Below are 25867 nucleotides of genomic sequence, written 5' to 3' on the forward strand. Positions count from 1 at the left end.
TAAATGTCATCTTTTTCTCTCTGTGACTGTGATTGATCTGGTTTCAAACTCAAGATGGGATTTAAGATTGAAGGAGACTCATGAATCTGTGGTACTAGGGGTTTGTGCTTGCAAAGCAGGCACTCCACTGCTTGAGCCACACTTCTATTCATTTGCTCTGGTTATTTTGGAGATGGAATTCTCAAGAACTATTTGCCTTGGCTGGCCTTGATCTGCTATCCTCTGGATCTCAGCCTCTCAAATAACTAGGATTACAGGAATGAGCCACTGGTGCCTGGCTCTGTTTTTATTCTTATATAAAGGATATAGGAGAATCCTAGGAAGTTTGGAAAATGCTGAATCAAGTATCTTGATTAGCCTAAACTTGATCCAGCTTCGCTTGAAACCATAGGATGGCTCAGGGCCATGAGATGCCGCCACAATGCACGTAGGTGCACAGAGGTACCAGAGACTGCCTGTGGCCTGAACCCCAACAAGAGTGGGCAGGTGCCTCCTCTACTCCCTTACAGATAACCTTTATTCTCAAATTCTCTTTTGCAGGTCAGGAGTTAGGAGAAGAGTAGCAGGATTTTTGAAACCTAAAGTTTAGGAAGAAGGAATTTACATCATTAATTCTGATGATCTGAATTTCTTAAAGGAACAAGAAGGTAGTCTCTGGTACCTTTTGGTAATAGTAATTGTGACTATTATTTATGAACACTTAATATGGTCACCTTAAATTTTTAGATATTTGCTAAAGAGCTGTTTGTGTTTTATCTTTTAGTTCCTCTGTGGCCCAGTTTTAAAATTTAATTATTCATTTTAATTTAAAGACTCCTGGTTAACAGAGGACAGTTAACCAAGTTGAGATCTGAAGTATAATCTATTGCCAAGCATGGTAATGCAAGGCTGTTCTGGAGGCTGAAGCAGGGAGATTGTAAATTTGAGGCCAAGCTGGGTAATTTAGTGAGACCCTGTCTCAAAATAAATTTTTATTTAATTTTTTTTTATTCATATATGCATATAATGTTTGGGTCATTTCTTCCCCCTCCCCCACACCGTCCCTCACCACCCACCCCGCCCCCTCCCTCTCCCCCCTACCCCCTTGCTACCCAGCAGAAACTATTTTGCCCTTATCTCTAATTTTGTTGAAGAGAGAGTATAAGCAATAATAGGAAGGACCAAGGGTTTTTGCTAGTTGAGATAAGGATATCTATACAGGGAGTTGACTCACATTGATTTCCTGTGCACATGTGTTACCTTCTAGGTTAATTTCTTGATCTAACATTTTCTCTAGTTCCTGGTCCCCTTCTCCTATTGGCCTCAGTTGCTTTTAAGGTATCTGCTTTAGTTTCTCTGCATTGAGGGCAACAAATGCTATCTAGTTTTTTAGGTGTCTTACCTATCCTCATATCTCCCTTGTGTGTTCTCACTTTTATCTTGTGATCAAAGTCCAATCACCTTGTTGTGTTTGCCCTTGATCTAATGTCTGCATATGAGGGAGAACATATGATTTTTGGTCTTTTGGGCCAGGCTAACCTCACTCAGAATGATGTTCTCCAATTCCATCCATTTACCAGCGAATGATAACATTTCGTTCTTCTTCATGGCTGCATAGAATTCCATTGTGTATAGATACCACATTTTCTTAATCCATTCGTCAGTGGTGGGGCATCTTGGCTGTTTCCATAACTTGGCTATTGTGAATAGTGCTGCAATAAACATGGGTGTGCAGGTGCCTCTGGAGTAACCTGTGTCACAGTCTTTTGGGTATATCCCCAAGAGTGGCATTGCTGGATCATATGGTAGATCAATGTTTAGTTTTTTAAGTAGCCTCCAAATTTTTTTCCAGAGTGGTTGTACTAGTTTACATTCCCACCAACAGTGTAAGAGGGTTCCTTTTTCCCCGCATCCTCGCCAACACCTGTTGTTGGTGGTGTTGCTAATGATGGCTATTCTAACAGGGGTGAGGTGGAATCTTAGTGTGGTTTTAATTTGCATTTCCTTTATTGCTAGAGATGGTGAGCATTTTTCATGTGCTTTTTGGCCATTTGACTTTCTTCTTTTGAGAAAGTTCTGTTTAGTTCACTTGCCCATTTCTTTATTGGTTCATTAGTTTTGGGAGAATTAGTTTTTTAAGTTCCCTATATATTCTGCTTATCAGTCCTTTGTATAAAATGTAGCTGGCAAATATTTTCTCCCACTCTGTGGGTGTTCTCTTCAATTTAGAGACCATTTCTTTTGTTGAGCAGAAGCTTTTTAGCTTTATGAAGTCCCATTTATCTGTGCTATCTCTTAGTTGCTGTGCTGCTGGGGTTTCATTGAGAAAGTTCTTACCTATACCTACTAATTCCTGAGTATTTCCTGCTCTTTCCTGTATCAACTTTAGAGTTTGTGGTCTGATAATAAGATCCTTGATCCATTTTGAGTTAATATTGGTATAGGGTAATAAACATGGGTCTCGTTTCAGGTTTTTTGCAGACTGCTAAACCAGTTTTCCCAACAGTTTTTGTTGAAGAGGCTGCGATTTCTCCATTGTATATTTTTAGCTCCTTTGTCAAAGACAAGTTGGTTATAGTTGTGTGGCTTCATATCTGGGTCCTCTATTCTGTTCCACTGGTCTTCATGTCTGTTTTTGTGCCAGTACCATGCTGTTTTTATTGTTACTGCTTTGTAATATAGTTTGAAGTCAGGTATCGTGATACCTCCAGCATTGTTCTTTTGACTGAGTATTGCCTTGGCTATTCGTGTCCTCTTGTATTTCCATATAAATTTAACGTCAAAATAAATTTTTAGAAAGGGGCTGTGACTAGGCACTGGTGGCCTACACCTGTAATCTTAGCTAGCTGGGATGCTGAGGTTGGGTGGATCATTATTTGAGGCCAGCCTGGGCAAATAATGAGACCCTATCTCCAAACAACCAGAGCAAAGTAGACTGGAGATGTGCTCAAGCAGTAGAGTGCCTGCTTTGCAAGCATGAAGTCCTGAGTTCAAACTTCAATCCCACCCAAAAAGGAAGAGAGAGAGAGAGAGAGAGAGAGAGATGCTCCACAGTGACAGTTAGGATATTTGGAAAGGTTTGTTTTTATTGGAAGAGGCCCAATCAGGGCTGGCTACATAATTTGTGGGACCTCGTGACAAATGAAAGTTGGGCCTTGACTACATTAAGTCAATGTTATCTTTTCACTGGCCTGTTCATTCCCCTATGGTGGATGTGTGACTGCAAGGGGCAGAAACCCCCAGCACTAGGATATCTTACCTGAAACAGGTTAGTCCAGAGAGCCCTCACCAATCACTCCAGTCATGCTGGGCACTGCTAGCCAAGGCAGGAAGGGCTGCTTCCAGAACCCTTTCTTTCCCAGGCCCTGACTGGAGACTAATGCTACCCCTGGGGTAAAATGAGCCTGCCCCCCAACTCTCCTACCAATGTGATCCAATTGCTGCTCTGGGCAGAAGGCAAGACTGGTTATGAGTGGGGATGGGGAAAGAGAGGCCAGGGGCCAGGGAGCTGGTGAGGGAGAACCTGTAGGAGGAAGAATAAAGGGAGATTCCTAGTCTCTGTGTTCCATGGTCACTGGATTTTGTTTATTAAACACAACTTCAAAGGTAAAACTATTAAGAATTTCAAGACACTGGCCACAAGGTGTCAAACCCCAAGCAACAGAAGGCGTGAAACCCCTGCCATTTAGAGCAGGGTTCTGTGCAGCTGCACTGGTGCTGTGCCTCAGGACATGTCTGACCTTACCTGGTGGCAGGGTGCTGTGCCTCCGTGGTACTTGAGGGTTTTACTTCTGCTTGTATTCTACTTGTTCTTGCAAATACCCATAATGTCTCATTCATGACTTGTCTTTTTTTGTGTGGTACTGGGGATTAAGTATGATTTATCGTTGAGTGATTTAAACTTCTTGAGGAGGTCTTAAAATTCTTTACAACATAGGCAATGGAAAGATGCCACACATTTTTGTTTTAAAACGGGAAAAAAATTTCATAAACTGTGATGAGTTTTTTTTTTTTTTTTCAGTGCTGGGCCTTGTGCATGCACTAAAAAATATCTTCCCTTAAACCTCCACCACTTAAAATTGTTTTTGTGGTATTGGGGGTTGAACTCAGGGTCTTGCACTTGCTAGGCAGGCGCTCTACCACTGGAGCCCTTTTTGTGTTGGTTATTTTTGAGATAGGGTCTCCCTCTATGCCTGGACCAGGCTGGACCAGAAATCTCCTATTTATGCTTCCCCAACTAGCTGGGATGACAGGCTCACACCACCGTGTCGAGCCCTTGTTTGAGATGGGATCCTGTGAACTTTTTGCCCAAACTCACCTGGAACTGTAATTCCTCATCATCTCATCTCCCAAGTAGCTAGGGTTACAGGTGTGAGCTTTTTTCCTTTTTTTGAGATAGGGTCTTGCTATGTAGCCCAGGCTCCCTTTAAACTTGAGATCCTCCTGCCTTAGCCTTCCCAGTGCTGGGATTACAGGCATGTACCATCATGCCCAGTTTGTTGATGAAACTCTTACTTTCCTGCAGTTTAATCATAATTGACAAAGATTTTCTGCTGGAATGTAAATTGGGATTTTTCCCTGAAATAGCATCATAAAACCTATGAGTCATTCACTTATTCATATGGGTAGAAATTTAGATAATAGAAGTACTTAACAGAAGTGTGTGAGAAATATAAAGGAGGAAGGAAGAAATCCCACTGATGTATTTTAAGGGTAGTTAAATTCGGTGTTCCCTACCATCTTAAATACTGAGATTTCTTTGTGTTCCTTTTTCCCAAGAGGCTACATAAAATGACTTTGAGAAAATCATAAAGAGATAAATATTAAAGTATTTAGGATGAAATGTCATGATTACTGTAATTTTATAATTTTTAGTATAAATATAGTATGAGAAGAATAAGCAAATAGAAGCTATTGTTATATCTAATCAGTGCTATTGGCATATTCATCATACTGTTCTCATACCATGTTTGTAATTCCACAATAAAAAGAAAAAATATACTTTTCAACAAAAAATGAGGGACAGTTATGGGTTGTAATTTTGTATGGCACTCCTGAATTGTATATTATAAAACTTTTTTTTAGTCATTTGGTAAATTTTTAACAATTAAATAAATATCTTTAAAGGTGAAACTCAAATTTCAGATGAACTATCATCTGGAAATCATCTAGAAATGTAAAGCTCATACTCCAGCCATTTTTCTTTTGCTCACAGGCAGAAGCTTTGTTTCAAAGATTTCATGTGTATGAATCTTCAGCACATTATTTTTTTTCTTTATAGTGGTGGGGATTGCGTCCAGGGCTTCACGCATGTGCTCTACACTGAGCTACAGCCCCATCCCTAAAAATTTTCTTTTGCAAATAGACTTAAACCTGGTTAAAACTCAGAAATGTGTATAAATACTATGAAAATATCTTATCCCTTATATTGATTTTTCTTGTTTGGGGTAAGATGAAACCTCAGTTAACATGTTTTGTTTTGTTTTTTTCCTGGGTCATAGTAATAGCATGTTCTACCCTGAGCTATACCCCCAGGCACCATTTTTTTAATAAAAATTCTGCTTTCATTTCTCCTAAGTACTGTGCAGTATCCAACAGATAACTTGATTGCATAAAAAATAATTTTCACATTTTGCTGAAATATAAAGTAATATATATCTACAAATATATGTCCAATTTGGTATTGCAGAACAAAATCATATAGCAGTCAGAAAACTAGTTTTGAAATTCTCCTCAAGGCAAAGTATCTTCATGAACAAGGAAGACATTTTTATTTAATAGTTTACAATCATTGGAATGTAGACCCAGGAAAAAAGGTAGTATTACAGGATCTGCTGTTGTGTGGATATGAATCAGGCTGGCACTCTTTAAGTGGCATGGAGGACTTTTGTTCTCTAACAATTTGTTCTAAACCTGAGTGCATAGGGCTGGGGGTGTAGCTCAGTGGTAGAGGGCTTGTCTAGCATGTGTAAGGTCCTGGGTTCAATCTCTAACCTGTAAAAAAAAGCGATGAAAATAAATACATATAATTGACATTCTTTTTCTTCTCCCTCTGCTACCCTACTCTTTGTTTTGGCCATATTGGAGTTTGAACTTAGCGGCCTCACACTCACTAAGCAGGCACTCTACCATTTGAGCCACACCTCCAGCCCTCCCCCATCCCCCACCTCTTTTTTTGTTTCAGTTATTTTCAGATAGGGTCTTGCATTTTTCCCTGGGGCTGGTCTCAGAACATGATCTTCCTGTGCCTTCTGGGTAAACAGGATTACAGGTGTGCACCACTGTGCCCAAATTTTGTTGGTTGAGCCAATTTTTGCATGGGCTGGCCTGGAACCTTGATCCTCCCAATCTCTTCCTCCCAAGTAGCTGGGATTACAGGCATGTACTATTACACCTGGCTCTAACTGACATTCTTAATAATGTTAAAGATACTAAAGTAGGAAGTTGATGTCATTTAAAGAGGAGATAAATATTTTTGACCAAAACAGTAATGATGAAAACAATGATAAGGATTAACTGGCAAGTGAACAGTGTGCAGGACAACTATAAGGTTAAGTGTAGAGTGAATGAGTCTGTCTGTCTTCTAGAGCTTTTAAGACAAGCAGTATAGACCGTTCAGGTAAGAAACATTTATGTACAGCCCAAACTAGCAAGTATTGCACTATGTACTTCACTTTAATTTCCTCATTTAGGGATAGAGTTACTAGGATGATCTATGCCATAATTCCACACAATACATTATCATTTCAGAAGAAGAACTACTAAGTGAGGCTTACAGGGGCAAATCATCAGGTTCTCTACTTGGCCTTGACTTGTTCAACTTTTATTCTTTCTATCTATCTATCTAGCCATCTGTCTATCTATCTATATATTTATTTTGTGCTGGAGATAGAACCCAAGGCCTCATGCATGCTAAGTGCACACTCTACTGTGAATCACACCCCCCAGCCCCTCAACATTTTTATTAAAGGCTCTGATGAGCCAAAGGTCATAGGTCATGCTTGTCCAGTTTGTAGATGGTGTGAAACAAGATTATTTATTTCAAGAGATGGCAAAGGGGATTCAAATTTTAGACAAAGCCATAGTATAATTTATTGGAAATAAATATGCAGATTGAAAATATGTAAATAAAATTTGTGTTTGTACTGAACATTTACAGACTTTTCTTGTCATTAGTTCCTAAACAATGCAGTATAACAAGTATTTACATAACGTTTACATTTTATTTGGTATAAGTTAACAAGATATTATTTAAAGTGTACATGAGGGTTTCATGCAATAATACATTTTATATAAGGGACTTAAGCATTTGCAGATTTTGGGATGAGAGGGGAGATCCTAGAACCAACCCCTCATGGATACCCAGGAACAACTGTCTAAAAAATTTCAAGTAAACTGGGCAGCAGTGGCTCATGCCTATAATTCTAGCTACTTGGAAGGCTGAAATCTGAAGGACTGTGGCTGAGGTCTGCCCAGACAAATATTTCATGAGACCCCATCTGTAAAATAGCCAGAGCAAAAGAGAATGGAGGTGTGACTCAAGCAGTAGAGCATCTGCTTTGCAAATGTGAAGCCCTGAGTTCAATCCCTATTCCTACCAAAAAGTATGTCCAGGCGCCAGTGGCTCACACCTGTAATCCTAGCTACTCAGGTGGCAGAGATCAAGAGGATCCAGGTTTGTAGCCAGCCTGGGCAAGTAGTTACGTGAGACCCTATCTCGAAAGACCCTTCAGTAAAATAGGGCTGGTGGAGTGGCTCAAGGTGTAGGCCCTGAATTCAAGCACCAGTACCAAAACAGAACAAAAGTATTCTCTCTGATTTGGGGAGCTAAAAGTCTCACTATACTCATAGAAAAATAATCCATGTTTGTTTTAGAAAAATTAAGATGAGTAAATGCAAAAAACCCATTCCATCATTCAGATAATATATGGCACACTTACAAATGCTTTTGAGAAAGGTTACACCAAGATCATGAGTAGGATGTGTGATTGGTATTGTCATTCTTTGTAATCTTTGTCATCTGGGTGATAAATGTTATCATTATTTTAATTGTATTTCATTCATTATTGATTACATTAAATCTTTTTGTTTACATTGATTTTTTTTTTTTTTTGGAGAGGTCAAGGCCCAGGCTGGCCTTGAACTCTTCATCCCTATCTCAGCCTCCTGAGTGGTGGGATTACAGGTGTGCATCAAAATGAAAAACTCTTAATGAATCTTTTAAGTATGGAAGAGTTGTTTCATTAAATGGATATTAACCTTAAAAGGTGTTACTACATGAGTGCTCAGCAGGAGGTACTATTAGTATCTAAGGGGCTCCTACTGTGTTTTCAAAGCTAATGTAAACAGAAGTGTGATTTACCACACTGTAATGGAAAAGAAAAATATTTTAAGAAATCTGACCATTGTGTAATTCTTAACTTCACTGTTTCTTTATATTTGATGTTTGTTTGTTTCTTTTTTTGTGGCACTGGGGTTTAAACTCAGGGGCTCTCACTTGCTATGCAGGCACTCTGCCACTTGAACCATTCTGCCAGTCCTTTTTTTGTGTGTGTGTGTTGGGTATTTTTGAGATAGGGTCCTTTCAACTGTTTGCCCAGGTTGGACTTGAATGGTGATCTTCCTGATCTCTGCCTCCCAAGTAGCTAGGATTATAGGTGTGGGTGTCAGACTGATGTCTATTTCCTTAACTGTTCCTCCTCCTCCTGCTACTGGGGCTCAAACTAATAGGAATCCACGTTAGCTCATTATTCATTATTACTGAAATTATTCATTATTTCCCTGATTTTCTCCATACCTTTTGAAGACTTTGAGGGGACAAAAAGAATGATATACTACTTAAAGATTAATTTACATGTAAATTGCCCCACTACTACATGCCCAAGCCAGTAACCTGAGTCCTCTTTCCTTATATATTCTCTCACTATTCCCAATTGCAATCCTCCTTATCTCTGCCTCCTGAGTTAGGATTACAGGTGTGAGTTACCAGCACATGGTCCAAAGTTGTTAACATGAAATTTTTTTTTTTGGTACTGGGTTGAACTCAGGGACTTCACCTTGAGCCACTCCACCAGCCCTTTTTTGTGAAGGATTTTTTCGAGATAGGGTCTCACGGAACTATTTGCCCAGGTTGGCTTTGAACTGCGATCCTCTTGATCTCCACCTCCTGAGTAGCTAGGATTACAGGTGAGAGCCACTGGCACCCATTGAGGATACTTTTATTACATACTTTTTTGTAGGGACTAGGGATTGAACTCAGGGCTTCACATTTGCAAAGCAGATGCTTTCATGGGTAATTAGTGGAGGATTTTCATAAACTACACAGTCCTATCCTTAATAACTGTGTACCCTTTTATACAGTTTGTGGTTGTTTTCTTTTTTGCTTAAACAATTTTGGTGGCAACAAAAGTGTATGTCTCTGGATCTATAGATTCTTCTGAATGTTAGAAACACCTTTCTTGGTGGAGATTCCCAACTGCCTAGCAATTGGAATTTTAGACCTTCATAGAGCCATAAGAATAGAGTCTAAAAATCACCTGTGAACTTATAAGAAGTGTAAATTGGGCCAGATCAAATGAACCTGAAACTCTTGGAGTGGGATCCAGCAATCTGTTTTAGCAAGCTCTCCTGGTGATTCCAAGTCTCACTGAGAACTAGTAACCTGAGTTTAACCTTTTGATCTTTAGATAAGAAATCAAAGAGTAAAACAGGCTGTCACAAATTGATTAGAAAAAGTACTAGAATCTTCCCTCAGGGAACTGTGTTTATTGGGCTAATTACTAAGTAGTAGTTGAAAGAATAGTTGAAAGAATGGTAAGTGGGAATAAGTATGGTGGGGGAGGAGTCTGTCTGCATTTAACTTACCTAGTAGTCTTCTTAAATGTTCAACAACATTTTTGGTCTATTGAAGTTCAGTCTGAAAGGAGTTTGCTTAATCTAATATTCACTTGATTATTCCCTGAAGCAAGTGTATGTGCCATTTATGTAAAGACCTCATTCCATCATTCCTGTTCTCAATCTAATGAATCTTTAAGATGTAATTTTGCAACTTCCTCCCTCCCTCTCTTTCTCTCTCTCTTCTTTTTTTCTCTTTAGTGGGGACTGAATCCAAGGTTTTATGCATGGTAAGCACACCCCATCACTGAGTTGCAACTCCTACCTTTCATTTTTAACAAGCTCCTCACACAAGTTAGATAATATTCACAGTAATGCAGATGTTTAAAGTAGTTAAGAACAAAACCAGCTGGACTAAATTAAAATCCTTTAATTTTGGTTCCACAACGAAAACTCATATATTTTGCCAATGTATCATAAAGCCAATATTAGAATTTGCTCCAATAATGTACAATGGTATGGCATTAATGATTAATGATTTGGAGGGGGAGTTATGATGTAGTTTTCTCAACATCTGAAAAAGCAAATTCACTGTTGAAGGGTCAGGAGATCACCAGAGCAATTAGAGTTGAAACAATGGATCCTCTTCTCAGCTGCACCTGTCTGGACTGGTACCCTGCTGGACTCTCCACAGTACAAATAAAGGTCATGGTTTACTATCTCAGCAGTTGTCAAGTGTGGGGTAGTCAGAGTTAGGAAAAAAGACAATACCTGGAAAATTAAGCACAGATGACAGCGCTGCAAGATAAGAATTATCTACTTTGAATTTTTGTAGTATTTAACATTTTTCAATGTTTCATTTTCTTTTATCTATTTGTGAAGGAAACAAGCACCAACAAAACCATTTAGGAAACATAAATGCTGATTGAACGAAGGAAAAAAAGTGAGGTGAAGGAAGTGCATCATATTGGAGCCACGCCTAGATAGCTGGGGTCCAGACTGCGCGTAGTGGGGGCAAGTCTGTAATCCCAGTATTCAGGAGACTGAGGCAGGAAGGATCGTGAGTTCGAGACCTGACTGGGCTACACAGCAAGACCCTATTTCTTAAAGTAAAAAAAACCAAAAAAACCCAGAATCTGGGATTAGGAAATTGCAATTTCCTTTGTAACAAAAAGGATGAGGCCCAACATGGAGAGAGCAATAGTTAGGTGGCAGTGAACGCTACAGGAAGTTTTTTGAGCCTTCCGCCCGTCCTGAAAAGGTGTGATCGTTTACTAGGGATGGCAGGAGCACGGAAGGGCCTGGGGAAGTTCTTCAGGCTGATGACCTCCGGGAGGGGGTCGAGAGAAGGGTGGAGGACGCCGGCGGGAAGCGGGCGGAGAGCGGTGGCGCGTTCCTGCCGGGCTAACAAAGGCGGCTGCGGGACTTCCAAGCTGCGAAGCCTGCGTGGGGCCGCAGGGTTCAACGCGCGCCCAGCTGCGGCGCGCATCCCGACCCCCGCCCGCGCCGTCGCTAGGCGACGCCGGAAGTGGAGGAGGGGCGGGCGGCGCGGGCGAGAGTGGGAATCTTTTTCTGGCGCTTGGGGGCGGAGCGAAGGGGGCGCGCGTGCGCGCGTCCGGCCGTCCGTCGCCGCGGTGACCGTTCTCGCAGTCCGTCGGCTCGCGCCCCGCCTCCGTCCCCACGGCCCCCTCCCCTGTCGCGCCCTGGGGGTGTTTCTCGCTCCTTTAGAGTCACCGCCGCGGTTGCTGCTCGCTCCTCCTCTCCCAGTCGTGGGTTACCCCGGCGCTGCGTCCGCCGCTAGCTCCGCGGGCTGTATGAGGAGGAGGCGGCGGAGGATGTGAAGATGGCGGAGCTGCAGATGCTGCTGGAGGAGGAAATCCCGGGGGGCCGCCGGGCCCTCTTCGACAGTTACACGAATCTGGAACGGGTGGCCGACTACTGCGAGAACAACTACATCCAGGTGTGGCGCGTTCCCCGGCCCTGGAGCGTCAGGGGTCGGGGTGGCGAGGGATGCATGCGGACCCCGAGCCGCTGAGGGCGCGGGGCTGGCGGGGGTGGGGAGCCCGGGGAGGGCTGCGGCTGCGGAGACATGTCTTCAAAACGCTTTAAACGCCGTGAGCGGGTCCTGGCCGCTGCGTCCGCCGCGCGTCCCGCCTCCTCGCTCTGCCCGCGGCCGGCCCCGCGCTCCCTGCCTGTCACTGTTGGGGTGGCGGTGAGGCACAGAGTGACATTTTGTGTCTAATAGAATCCTCTTCAGGGTGCGTGTGTGTGTGTGGGGGGGTGGGTTGAGGGGCTACCCCTCCCCAAAACGCCAGGAGATTTTTAAGGGGCTCTGTTACTGCAAAGTAAGGTGCCTCGATTTCCCATTCTGTGAATGACTCAGAAGAACCTTTGCGTTTATTTCAGACTGGAGAGCAGTTGTCCCTTGGTGGAATTTAATGCCATTTTTCTCCCTCTGTAGATTGGGAGGCTGCATGATAACGGGCGTCCCTCCCTCCGCCCCCTCCCAGTCCCGCTAGAATAGGTAATCTCCCTGTGGGGAAAACAAGTGTTTGCAGAGAGAATTAGGAAAGCCATCCTCATGGTGTGATTTTTCCCGTGGTGGTTGCTTCGTACTGGGATCTGTGGGAGCGGAGCGGTAGTGTGTAGGCGGGGCGGGGCAGTGTTGGCGAGATGAGGTCCAGCTGGTCCTGGGGGAAGCATCCGATCTTGTGGATTAAAAAAAAAAAAATCCTTATTACTTGAAAGGATAGATGGCAGGTTAAAACGCACGATTTGCAAATTCAGCATCTTTTGTTTGCCTTACGGTTTACTCTGAATTACAGGTTCTGCTTTCAATTTTTTTTCCCTTTCCCATTTAAATTCTCTTTGGCTAAGAGTGGAAATAGAAGCAGTAAGCCCAAGTATTTCTTCATGGTCTTTTATTTTCTTGTTCCCACTTCCATCTCTCCAGGCACCCTTCTCAACATGGGCTATATTGGAAACTATTCTCAAATCTTAGTAGAAATTTTTAAATACGTGTTACAATTTATTGGTTCCAAAATTTTGTGAGGACCGCATGGTTAATGAAATTTTGATTACATATATACTAAACTGTATTATTCGATAGGGAACATTTTGTGTTGGAGAATAAACCAGGCGTAGTAAACTATTTCTCTCTAAAGAGGCAGTCGAAAGATGTTCAGTAAGAAGAGAATGTGTCATGGGTCAAAGATTAATAAACAGAAAAAAAATCGAATGTTCCTATTTGTAGGGTACTTTTGCTAATACTGGATGTCCTAAGAAAGACTCAAAGGTTCATTTGCTCGGTTTTTCATCAAATGTATTGGAAAGTCTTGGTCCGTAACTGTGCCAAGGGTTGATGGTACACACGTAGTGTCTTTAGAGTTTCCTAGTGTAGTTATTGCAAGAAGCTGATGTGTGAGCAAATCACTACCATATACAGCCAGCCCTCCATGTTGGTGGAGTCAATCAACTGTGGATTGAAAATATTTGGAAAAAACCTGCCTCTGTACTAAACACTCAGAGGCTCTTTCCTTGTTTTTCCCTAAATGATACCGTATAACAAATACTTGCCTAGCATTTAGGTTGCATTATATAAGTAATTTACAGATGATTGAAAGGATAGGGGAGGGTGTGTGGCAGGTTACATGCCATCTTATGTAAGAAACTTAAACATCTAAAGATTTTGTTATCTGTGAGGGTCCTAGAACTAATTTCCTGGTGGATATTGAGGAGTAAAGCTAAGCATGGTTAACTTGTGCTGTATAGTGAGTTGTGGGTGGAAAGGACTGGAGGAAGCTGTTTTTTATCCTCAGGGAATTGGAAGCAAATCCTAAAGGACTGAAATGTGAACTCCATTGCTGTCTGTGACATATGGGAAAGAGTTGTAAGTCAGAAGGGAAATTGGGGATGGAAAAGTGTCCGGATTGCAGTTGTTAACAAGAATTAATAAAAAGGAACAGATTTGTCTGTCTTTGGAAGATGCATTTTATTGTAGTTTGGAGGTATACTTCGTGTTAGATTGGAATTGCTGCATAAACGTAAAAGTATATGGATTAGTAAAGCTAAGAAGTTAAAGGGATCAACAGTAGTCCTATATTTTATATATTTATTCCAGTTGAAAAGATAAGAATTTTACTGTCATTGGTAACACTTTTAGCAGTGGGAATAAAAATTTAGTGTGTTGGCATGTTTGTTTATTTTTGGTGCTGGGGATTGAACCATGCCTTAGCGGGTGCTAAGCACACACTGCTACTGAAGGTACACTTCTAGTCCGTGAATGGCATTTTAAAATTTAAAGTGTAAACATTGGTTTACTGGAAATAGATTTTGATTTTAAATTATTTCTTCAGTTTAGCATCTGAAGTAGATTTTACACTTTTATCTCTTTGGTTATCATCTGTTTTAGGACACAGTAGATATATTACTGCTGAGCTTTCCCGGGATGATAGCTCTTACACGAGTTCTTTGCAGCAACATTTTGATAAACAGAATATGGTGATACTGGATCTGTGCTGAATCAGCAGTACATTTCACTGGCTTTCTTTTTTGTCCTTTTTTAAAATTGTTTTTACATTTGTTCATATGTGTATACATTGTTTGAGCCACCTCTCCCCCCTGCCCTCCTCCACCTCTCCTCCCAGCCACTATCCCCCACCCCCAGGCAGAACCTGTTTTGCTCTCTTCATCTCCAATTTTGTTGATGAGAAAACATAAGAGATAATAACAAAGTCATAGCATTTTTGCTAGTTTGAGATAAAGATAGCTATACAGAAAGATGTCTAGCGTTCCTTCCATGCACATGTGTATTATAACCCACATTGGTTCATCTCTCTCTGGCTCTTCTTGGGACTGAAGAACTGACCAGCAGAGGTTTTGATACTGCCCATGACCTGTAGTAGATGAAAGTTAATTGGCAGGATCAGTGATCAAATGGTCCGTTAGCCTTTCTTATGGCATCGTGCTTACTTAGCCACAAGCTTGAGTTAACTAACTCAGCACTCATTTTATAGTATTGAAATGTAACTTGCAGTTATGGAAACAGCCAAGATGCCCCACTATTGATGAATGGGTTAAGAAAATGTGGTATCTATACACAAAGGAATTTTATGCAGCCATGAAGAAGAACGAAATGTTATCATTTGCAGGTAAATGGATGGAATTGGAGAACATCATTTTGAGTGAGGTTAGCCTGGCCCAAAAGACCAAAAATCGTATGTTCTCCCTCATATGCAGACATTAGATCAAGGGCAGACACAACAAGGGGACTGGACTTTGATCACATGATAAAGTGAGAGCACACAAGGGAGGTATGAGGATAGGTAAGACACCTAAAAAACTAGATAGCATTTGTTGCCCTCAACGCAGAGAAACTAAAGCAGATACTTTAAAGCAACTGAGGCCAATAGGAGAAGGGGACCAGGAACTAGAGAAAAGGTTAGTTCGAGAAGAATTAACTTAGAAAGTAACACACATGCACAGGAAATCAATGCAAGTCAACTCCCTGTATAGCTATCTTTATCTCAACTAGCAAAAACCCTTGGTCCTTCCTATTATTGCTTATACTCTCTCTTTAACAAAATTAGAGATAAGGGCAAAATAGTTTCTACCAGGTAGTGAAGGAGAACGGAGGGGGAAGAAATGACCCAAACATTGTATGCACATACGAATAAAATAAAAATTAAAAAAAAAAAAAGAAATGTAACTTGCTTGTAAAGTACTAAAAAGAAAAGTTTATTGACCAGATTTAATAAATATTTTTACTGTGTGAAGAAGCTGATTTTATGCCTAGGAATATTAAAAAAAAAAAAAAAAGAAAAAACTCTCTGGTAAATAAGAATATCCCAAAATGTGGATTATATTTAGTGTGAACATTGAGAAAAGGAAGGGAAATGATTTTTTCACCTGAAAACACTTCTATTCTTGTTTAAATTATCTCTGTCTTAGAAAGTTATCCTCCAGAAATACCACTGGTATTAGGAGTGATCAGATAATGCCTGCACTAAATACACACAGAATCTACAGATAGAGCAGCTTTGTAGATAGCTGTTTCCCAGATTACTAATGCAGTTAACTTTAGAAATTTAAAGATCATCTTTAATAATATCTATTTATCATTTAAAAAATCATAGACGTTTTGTATTTTATTGTGTGACTTATGAATACAACGAGTTTTTACATTAATAGTCAATGATGCTTTATTTTACCCTAGTTTTGCTGGTAAGTTATAAAATGAGATATTTTCCTTATATTTCATTTCCACTGTTTTTCGTGAATGTTAGTCTGAACAAATGTAAACTGCGTGTTAACCTTGTCATTGTAATCCAGTTCACTTACTCAGAGTGAGCATGTTATCCAAATTTATTCAAAGATATGAAGGAATGTAAGAGAAAGATCATCTTTAGTAATATTTAGACAATTTTTTATTCTTCTTCTAGAAAGCACGATAGACAATGCTGATTTTGTAAATGTGATGATAAAAATTGTGCCTAAAATTTGTTGATATTTGCTGGGTCATTTCTTTTTTTCGTTTTTTTTTTTTGGCCCTGCTGGAACTCAGGGCTTTCTCCTTGAGCCACTCTACCAGCTCTGTTTTTTTGTGAAGGGTTTTTCAAGATTGGGGTGGGGGGGTGGGGTTCAAACTTTTTGCCTGGTCTGGCTTCGAACTGTGATCTTCCTGATGTCTGCCTCCTGAGTAGCTAGGATTGCAGGCATGAGCTACTGGTGCCTGGCATATTTCTTGCTGGCAAAAATTATTTAGTAATAGGTAAAGACTTTTTGAAATACATGTAAGACCTTTGCTTCATTTTTTCATTTATTATAAATGAATGCCTAATCTATTAGAAAATATTTGGGAATTAAAATTTTGTTTTGATTAATTTGTAATCTACTTTTTTTTAGGATTTTGTAAAATGAGTCACTGCAATGTTTTAAATAAGTTGTGTTTGTTACCTTCCCAGACTAAATCTGAAAAACCAACTTGTTCATGTTTACATTTTTTTTTTTGTTAGCTAAAAGAAAGTTATTGCTTCTTGTGGTAGTTCACGTATACAGTAAAATCCCATTGTCTGTTGTTGGAATTGGAGAACATCATTCTGAGTGAGGTTAGCCTGGCTCAAAAGACCAAAAATCGTATGTTCTCCCTCATATGTGGACATTAGATCAAGGGCAAACACAACAAGTGGATTGGACTATGAGCACATGATAAAAGCGAGAGCACACAAGGGAGGGGTGAGGATAGGTAAGACACCTAAAAAACTAGCTAGCATTTGTTGCCCTTAATGCAGAGAAACTAAAGCAGATACCTTAAAGCAACTGAGGCCAATAGGAAAAGGGGACCAGGAACTAGAGAAAAGGTTAGATCAAAAAGAATTAACCTAGAAGGTAACACACACGCACAGGAAATCAATGTGAGTCAATGCCCTGTATAGCTATCCTTATCTCAACCAGCAAAAACCCTTGTTCCTTCCTATTATTGCTTATACTGTCTCTACAACAAAATTAGAGATAAGGGCAAAATAGTTTCTGCTGGGTATTGAGGGGTGGGAGCGGGAGGGGGTGGAGTGGGTGGTAAGGGAGGGGGTGGGGGCAGGGGGGAGAAATGAACCAAGCCTTGTATGCACATATGAATAATAAAAGAAAAATGAAAAAAAAAAAAAGAGCGGAATCATCCCATAACATGGATTTACTAAAAAAAAATTAAGTTTACTTTAAAATTTTATCTGAAAATTTCTGTTCTTGAACAATACATCATTAGTAGCTTTCTTTTCCTTCATTATTATTATGGATATTCCCCGAGTTCTTTAAAAACTCTACAAAAAGCTTATAAGGGGATAAAATAGAATTGTGGCTTACTATGAATTTTATAAGTGATGTAATGATTCAATTTTTTTCTTAATAAGAAACCGTTAGAATATATATTTATTTTTGAGAAATCATTGGAAAACACTAATATTAATGAAGAAATTATCCACTCATCTTTAATATTTATTTGGTATTTTTATTTTTAAATCTTTTTGACAAATAAAACTATTTTTGTAGAAATGGGTAAATATCCTATTTTACCTTTTATATCCATGAAAAAAACTTTTTTAAAAAAAAAGGAAATTTCTTCTTTTCTTTGCTTCTTTCTTTTTGAGACAGATCTCACTGTGTAGGCTAGGCTGGCCTCAAATTCTCCTGCATCAGTCTCCCAAGTGCTGGAATTTCAGGTGTATATCACCATGCTTGGTTAAGAAAGTTTTTCTCGTTTTTTTGTTTGAACTGGAATTTGAACTAGTGCTTTGCACTTGCAGAGTAGACACTCTGTTGCTTGAGCCACACCTCCAGTCCATTTTGCTCTGCTTATCTTGGAAATAGGGTCTCTTGAACTATTTGCCTGGGCTGGCCTCAAACCATGATCCTCCTGATCTCAGCCTCCCAAGTAGCTAAGCTTACAGGTGTGAGCCACCAGGGCCTGGCAGTGGAGCATCTCTTTTCAGGTGTTTTTTTTAGGAGCCTAGTATCCTATTTGTCTCAGCATATCATACTAACTTAGCAGTTCTTTCTGTCTTAGGAGGACTTTGTTTAAATTCTTCTTTTAGAAATAACCATTAAAGGGGCTACATATGTGGTTCAAGTGGTAGAGTGCCTGCCTAGCAAGCCTGAGACCCTGCATCCAAACCCCAGTACCAAAAAAAAAGAAAGAAAGAGATGACCATTAATGGGACCCTGGGTTTGATTGCCAGCATTGGGAAAAAAAGAATAAGAAAAATTCTTCCTTAGAGGATAAGTTGAAACCAAAAGGAAATCATAATTTTGAATAAGTAAAGCAAATAATATTTTAAAAATTGAAATCATGGCTACAGAGTGAAAATAGCATTGGACTAGGGAGTTAGACATGAACCTAGGCAAATTCTTATATAAGAATTATAAAGAAATCAGATTAGAAACATTATATGGATTCTCTTAAATGTGACATGGTATTATGAAGTCTAGTAGGAGTAAAGTAAATCAAAGCTAGCTAATTAATAGGTCATACTTTGTGTGGGTGGTGCTGCATATGGAACTCAGGGCCTAATGTATGTCAGGCATGCTCTACTACTGCTGAACTATACCCCTAGCCTCCTGCCCCCCTTTTTTGGTGGGAGTGAGGTTTGAATGTAGGGCTTCCTGTTTGCAGTGCAGGGGCTCTACTGCTTGAGCCACACCTCCAGTCCATTTTGCTCTGATTATTTTGGAGATGGGGTCTTTTGAACTATTTGCCTGGGCTGGCCTCTAACTACGATCCTTCTGATCTCAGCTTCCCAAGTAGTTTATTTCAGCCTCCCAAGTAGCTAGGATTACAGGTGTGAGCCATTGGTGCCCAGTTTATTTTGTTCTTTTAACATTTTTATTAGCATATATTAGTTATACAGGGGGTTTTTATTGATATTTCCATTTATGCTGGCAGTGTGCCTTGGTTAGGTTCACTCCACCATCATTTTCTCTCAACCCCCTTCTTAGAACATTTTAACAGGTTTCATCATTTTATTTTCATGTAAGTATATCCAGTACATTGAACATATTCACCCTCCTTTACCCTCTTCCATTCACCCTTTTATCACCCACTAGTACTCACTAACAGGAACTGTTTCACATTCCTATTTTTCATGTTTTTAAAGTGTATATTCATTGTTTTAAAGGATTTCTCCATGGTATTTCACCTGTGAGTCAGGTTAATCCCCTCTATTTTCTCCCTTACCCTTTTTCCCCACCCCCCATTATTCGGCAGCTTTCATTATACCATCTTTTTACATAGATGCTGTGTATTTTCAATATTAGTCACTGTCATTTTCTTTTCCTTTCCCTCCTCCCTGTATATTCCCCTCAAACAGTGTCACTATTAAAAATGTTCTGTGTATGTATTTATATATGTATGTATGATATCTTTGTATTTGTATCTGTGTTTGTCTTTGGGATGTCTTCCACATATGAGAGAAAACATGTGACCTTTCTGAACTTGGCTTACATTGCTTAACACGATGATCTCCAGTTCTGTCCAACACATGAAGGAATAGTAAAAGTATGTAAGAGTGATGGATGGCTAGAGTTGTGGCTCAAGCAGTAGAGCACCTTTCTTGCAAGTTTGAAGCCCTGATTTCAAACCTGGTACTGCCCTTCCCTGCCCCACACAGGAGAGAAAGGAAGTCATTCCAGAGTAGAAATGTCAGGACTGATATTTACATCCTTTCCTGTGATTTTTTTGGCGGTACAGGGGCTTTGAACTAAGGACCTCATGCTTGCTAGGCAGGTGCTCTACCACTTGAGCCACTCCACCAGTCCCTTTCCTGTGATTTATTTTTTTAAATGTGGAATCTTCACGAATTTGCATGTTATCCTTGCTCAGGGGCCATGCTAATCTTCTCTGTATTGTTCCAATTTTAGTATATGTGCTGCTGAAGCAAGCACTCCTGTGATTTTTACATCCACAGAGAGAGTGAACTGAATAGGTAGACATCAGGCTGAATTAGGGAGAGCAAATTCTCCTAGATTGAGGTGACTCATTTGTACTTAATCAAGGTTTATCATCCCCCAAGAACTAGTCCTGACTTTCCAACTGAAACATTTGGTGAATGGGTTTTCACTGACAAGCCAGTCAGTATCAAGACCTTTGACAAGTTATGAAAACAGGTTCAATTGTACTCTGAGCACCTGTTGTTCTTTTTAAACTTTTGTCATTTCTGCACTTCCCAGGGTTTCTGAACGCACCATGTTTTGGTGAGGGCACAAAATTGTTCCTTTGCAAAAACAATTCTTAAGTTTTCAATTTACATTTTTTAAACTGGTATGATTAATGTGTGGTAGGTTTCTTTTTTTCAGGGTCTTTGCTTCTCTTCTAGAGAATAGTTTATAAGTGAAGTTAATTTACTTAGTATGAGTAGTTCAGTAGTTTAGACCAGCCCCCCCTCCCGCCTCCCCCCCTTCCAGACTGGGGATTGAATCCAGGGTCTTCTGCTTGCTAGGCAAGGGCTCTACCACTTGAGCCATGCCCTCAGACCTAGTGGAGATATTGCTGAGCTTTAGGGCCCTTTGATGGTGGTGGTGGAAGTGGATGATGATGATGAATTTTCTTCTTCAAGTGCAGGAAATTTAACAGCGTGCTTTGACATTGAGTGTAAATACAATCTTTTGGTGGATGAATGGAAATATCCTGAAAATTAGGTTATATGTAGACTTTTTATTAATGATTGAATTTCTGTGGGACTGGTTAGTAGATTGGATTCATGCAGTCTCATGAGGGACAGCACATTGTATTTTAAAGATATAAAACTGGGAGGGGGCGGAGTGGGTACCGGGAGGGGGTGGGGGCAGGGGGGAGAAATGAACCAAGCCTTGTATGCACATATGAATAATAAAAGAAAAATGAAAAAAAAAATAAAGATATAAACCTTCTAGAGGCATTTTAATATCTTCCACTAAGCCACAGAATGTTGATAGACATTCATTCAGTAGTTGTTGAACATCAGAAATACATACTGGAATGTACTAAAGCTTATGTACTAAGTTATTTATGTATGAACTGAAACTACTGAAAACTACCAGGTTTTTCTGTTATATATTTTGAGTGATGTTTACATCTACTTTGATGCAGAAATTTTGGATGACAAAACTGTTGCACGGAATCATTTACAACATGATTTTTTTTTTTTTTTTGGCAGTACTAGGGTTTGAACTGAGGGCCTTGAGCTTGCTTGGCAGGCACTCTTCCACTTGAGCATGCCCCAGTCCATGAATTTTTTTCATTTGATTTCTAAAGTCATGTTTATTGAAGTTTAATACATTTTATAGTAAAAAATCAGCCTTTTGTGGTATAAAGGTCTATGGATTTTGATAAACTTACACAGTCGGGGGCTGGCTCAGTGGGAGAGTGCTTCCCTACCATGCATGAAGCCTTGATCCAACTCCCATCACCCACAAAAAGCAACCCTTACACAATCATTTTACTATCACAGTACAAAATTTTCTTTGTATCTTTTGTAGTCAGTCAGTCCCCTCCTTCCACTCCCATCCTTTGGCAAACACTGATGTTTTCTGTGCCTATAGTTTTTGCCTTTTTCACAAAACCATCTAAATAGAATTATAGAGTATGTAGTCTTTTGTGTTTGGCATCTGAAAATTATTAGTGTTGAATGTGTCAGTAGTTCATTCTGTTTGTATTGCTAAGTGATATTCCAGTGTGTGGAAGAATTTTTTTTGCTTTTTTTTTGTTTCGGTACTTGGGTTTGAACTCAGGGCCTACACCTTGAGCTGCTCCTCCAGACCTTTTTTGTAATGGGTTTTTTCGAGATAGGGTTTCGTGAACTATTTGCCCTGGCTGGCTTCAAACCATGATCCTTTTGATCTCTTTCTCCTGAGTAGCTAGGATTACAGGCATGAGCCACTGGTGCCCAGCATCACAATTTGTTTATTCATCATTTGATGGATTTCTGGTGTTAACTGATGATGAATACAGCTATAAATATTTGCATATAGGTGCTGGTGAGACATATGTCTTTGTATCTCTTAAGTAAATTTAAGGGAATGGCTCCTTCCACGATTGTACTCTGGTAACATTGCATGTATCTACATGGACCACATGGGCAGGACTTGATGGCAACTGATCTGAGTCTTGGCAGAGCACCTTGTGGTCCTCTTGGAATAAGAGATCATGAGAGGTTTGTGAACAGCTGCCACAAAGCCATACTGTCATATCCACTTGGTTATTTATTTGTGCCTTATTCTCTGAAGCTAGTATTTGTGCCATTGTGTAACAGCTTCATTCCATCATTCCTGCTCTCAATCGCATCTCATGGATGTGATCCTGCCCCAACCTTCCTTCAGGGCTTCTAACCTTGACCTCATCTCCTGTTATACCCCTCTACGCTCCTTTATTCACTATACCAGCTACTTTGGCTCTTTTTCTGACCATACCACACATATTTCTGCCCCTGGCCTTTGTACTACTTTATGTTTGCTTTCTGCCAGTGTACCTCCAGACAGTTGCATGACTGGCTCATTTGCATCGTCCTTGCTCCCTGCCCCCTTGCTTGTCCTTTTGCCCCCTTGCTTGTCCTTTTGCCCCTTGTCCTTGCTCACCTTCCCTCTTGCTTGTACTTTTTTTCTCTCCATGCTTAATTTTTCTGCATATTATCATTTTGCTTACAATGTATGTTGTTCATTTTTCTGTTTCTCTTCCCTGTCATGTGAGGACAGGGATTTTTGTCTCTTGTTCATTTCCAGCACAAAATAGGCATTCAATAAATACCTATAAAATGAACAGAGTTTCTAGTACACAGTAGGAAATATCTGCGAGCAGTGAGACAAATTAGTTTTAATTTTTGAATAGCTTGTAGGTCTGGAAGCATGACTCAAGCTGTAGAGCACTTGAGTTCAAGCTCTAGTACTGAAAAAAAAAAAAAACAACGAGTTGAATAATTGATAGATTTATGCCTAAGAAAAGGAAGATTGGCACATACCTTTCATCATATTTAATGTAGATATAGTCAACTGAATTGACACTACATACATGATTGGTGTTTTAGAGTTACTTCAGCAGTTCAGTTACTGTTACTCAGTGCAGGACTTACTCTATAGTTTGAGTTGATCTACAGTTTTCTAGAAGGTAGCACAGGAGATATATTCCTATTTCTAAAAACCAGGTGAGTGAACTCAAGCTTACCCCTGACACTGCTAAACTAAAATTCTGTGAAGACAGGAATTAGGTTCATTTGTTTTGCTTTCTGTGTCCTCACTGTTTATAGAGGTCAATAAATTTTTGTTGAGTAAAATGATCTTATGACTTCCTCCATTTATTTTATTACATTATTTTTTTCTTCTTGTTCATTCAAAAAATTTGTTAAGCATCTTTCCATGCTGAGAAGTCAGTGGTAAGTAACTCGTAGACTAACAGTCTGGGTTCTGTTATGATTTGGATTCCAACAGGAGTCTTTGTTACAAATTTTGAATTAATAAGGCTGAACAAAATATAACATGGGGCTGTTTCTTCTTTTGTTTTTCTTGCTATTATTTGGCCTTATCCACTTAACTATTGACGACTTTAAATAGAGCAAGGATACACATAGTCAGGAACATATACAACCTGTTCAACAAAACAATGCTCAGTAGGGGAAGTTATCAGGGATGTTGGCCTTTTTCCTGTATGTGGTACCACAGTCTTCTGCCAGGAGATGGCGCTCATTCCTCTCTCTGTTCCTTCAAAGTTGTCTTCCTTTTTTTTTCCCAAAGTCTTTTTCTAGAAGAGCAGGCTAAGTCCACAGAATCTGAGTCATTGCACTTGAGATACAAAAAAATATGTATATACACACATTATGCCAAGATTTTTGAGAGATAAAGTTTAAATTTATTAACATTAAGTTTGTATTGTGTATAGGGCTTTTTTTGGTGCTTGAGATCATGTTTCTGTTCTAATCATACTTGAATGTTTATATAATGTATCATGTATGATTATGAAATTTATGTCTAAATAACATAAATAAATCTAGGCATAATATAAATTTGAAGTCAGTTTTTCCTTTTGAGATGAATGATTAAAAACCTGATCTCCAAAATGTTTTTGTATGTGTGTGTGTATGTGTGTGTGTTACTGGAGTTTGAACTCAGGACTTCTTGCTTGCTAGGCACATGCTCTACCATGTGAACCACTCTACCAGCCCTTTTTTTGTATTGGGTATTTTCGAGATAGGGTCTCTTGAACTATATGCTTGGGCTGGCTTTGAACCGGATCCTCCTTATCTCTGCCTCTTGAGTAGCTAGGATTACAGGCATGAGTTACCAACACCTGGCTCCAAGGTTGTTAACCTGAGTTAAATTTTTTTTGGTAGTGGGGTTTGAACTCAGGGCCTACACCTTGAGCCACTCCACCAGCCTTTTTCTGTGAGATAGGGTATCATGAACTATTTGCCTGGGGCTGGCTTCAAAACTGTGATCCTCCTGGTATCTGCCTCCTGAGTGGCTAGGATTATAGGCATGAACCACCAACACTTGGCTACAAAAATTTTCTTGAGGGGAGGGTGGGGATTAAACCCATAGCATCACACATGCTGAGCAATCATTCTACTACTGAGCCACACCCCCAGTCCACTTTTTTTTTTTTTGAACTAAGGTCTTGCTGTGTTTCCCAGGCTGTCTTGAATTCCTGGGCTCAAGTGGTCATCCTGCCTCAGCTTCCCAAGTAGGTGGGACTGCAGGCATGTACCAGCATGCCAGCAAGTAGAAAAGTTTTAGTAAACTAAAAGCTCTTTGGTTAATTCAGATTGATTTGATAGTATTTGATGTTATTTATATATACACTAGTCTGACAAAATGTATGTAAGTTAAATCAGGTCGTTTTACTACTACTCTCATTCCTGTTCCCCTCTTCGCCTTTCAACAGTAATAGTTTTTGTCTTTTTTTTTTTTGTCCTCAGTTTGTTAAAACTCTACTTCATTGACTTCTTTTTTTTTAATTATTATTTTTTATTATTCATATGTGCATACAGTACTTGGGTCATTTCTCCCCCCTGCCCCACCCCCACCCTCTCCCCCCTACCCCCTTGCTACCTGGCAGAAACTCTTCTGCCCTTATCTCTAATTTTGTTGAAGAGAGAGTATAATAAATAATAGGAAGGAACAAGGGTTTTTGCTGGTTGAGATAAGGATAGCTATACAGGGCGTTGACTCACATTGATTTCCTGTGCGTGGGTGTTACCTTCTAGGTTAATTCTTTTTGATCTGACCTTTTCTCTAGTTCCTGGTAAGTAAGTAAGTGAATGAATGAATGAATGAATGAATGAATAAATAAATAAATAAATAAATAAATAAATAAATACATACATACATAGGCATGTATAGTATTGAAAAAAAAAAAAAAAAAAGAAGAAGAAAACTATGAAACAGCCAAAAGGGAACAAGCCCAGAAAGCCACACCATACAGACAACTGGTCAACCCCGTGATTCAGGAGCAGGTAACTTGTACTGACTGTTTTAGCCATTGGAAAATTCAGTGTTTTTTACTTTATTCACAGAGTTGTTTGACCACCTCCAAATTTTATTG

At 39.7% G+C, this 25867-nt stretch overlaps 2 protein-coding genes and 1 non-coding gene across 42 annotated transcripts in view; 1 reads left to right on the forward strand and 2 right to left on the reverse strand.

Moving 5' to 3' along the window:
• The first annotated feature begins 11427 nt into the window (after positions 1-11427).
• The window catches only part of Abi2 (abl interactor 2), an 84083-nt gene continuing 69643 nt past the window's right edge, over positions 11428-25867 (forward strand). For 12 of the 40 annotated variants that reach the window (XM_074071469.1, XM_074071473.1, XM_074071476.1 and 9 more), the window contains exon 1: positions 11429-11773. In XM_074071469.1, the coding sequence (XP_073927570.1) occupies positions 11657-11773 (117 nt within the window). In that variant the 5' untranslated portion in view covers positions 11429-11656. Of the gene's footprint in view, positions 11774-25867 lie in introns of all 40 variants that reach the window. The other 28 variants (XM_074071472.1, XM_074071489.1, XM_074071495.1 and 25 more) reach the window with 5 other exon arrangements.
• Raph1 (Ras association (RalGDS/AF-6) and pleckstrin homology domains 1) overlaps positions 12378-25867 on the reverse strand; it is a 186086-nt gene continuing 172596 nt past the window's right edge. The window contains exon 16 of the mRNA XM_074071466.1: positions 12378-12521. Within this exon, the coding sequence (XP_073927567.1) occupies positions 12393-12521 (129 nt within the window). The 3' untranslated portion in view covers positions 12378-12392. The remainder of the gene's footprint in view (positions 12522-25867) is intronic.
• Positions 20138-20244, reverse strand: LOC141422801 (U6 spliceosomal RNA). The gene has a single exon (XR_012447525.1). It is a non-coding gene; the product is annotated as a U6 spliceosomal RNA (small nuclear RNA).

The sequence above is a fragment of the Castor canadensis genome, chromosome 4, assembly GCF_047511655.1.
Source record: "Castor canadensis chromosome 4, mCasCan1.hap1v2, whole genome shotgun sequence".
Classification (NCBI taxonomy): Eukaryota; Metazoa; Chordata; class Mammalia; order Rodentia; family Castoridae; genus Castor; species Castor canadensis.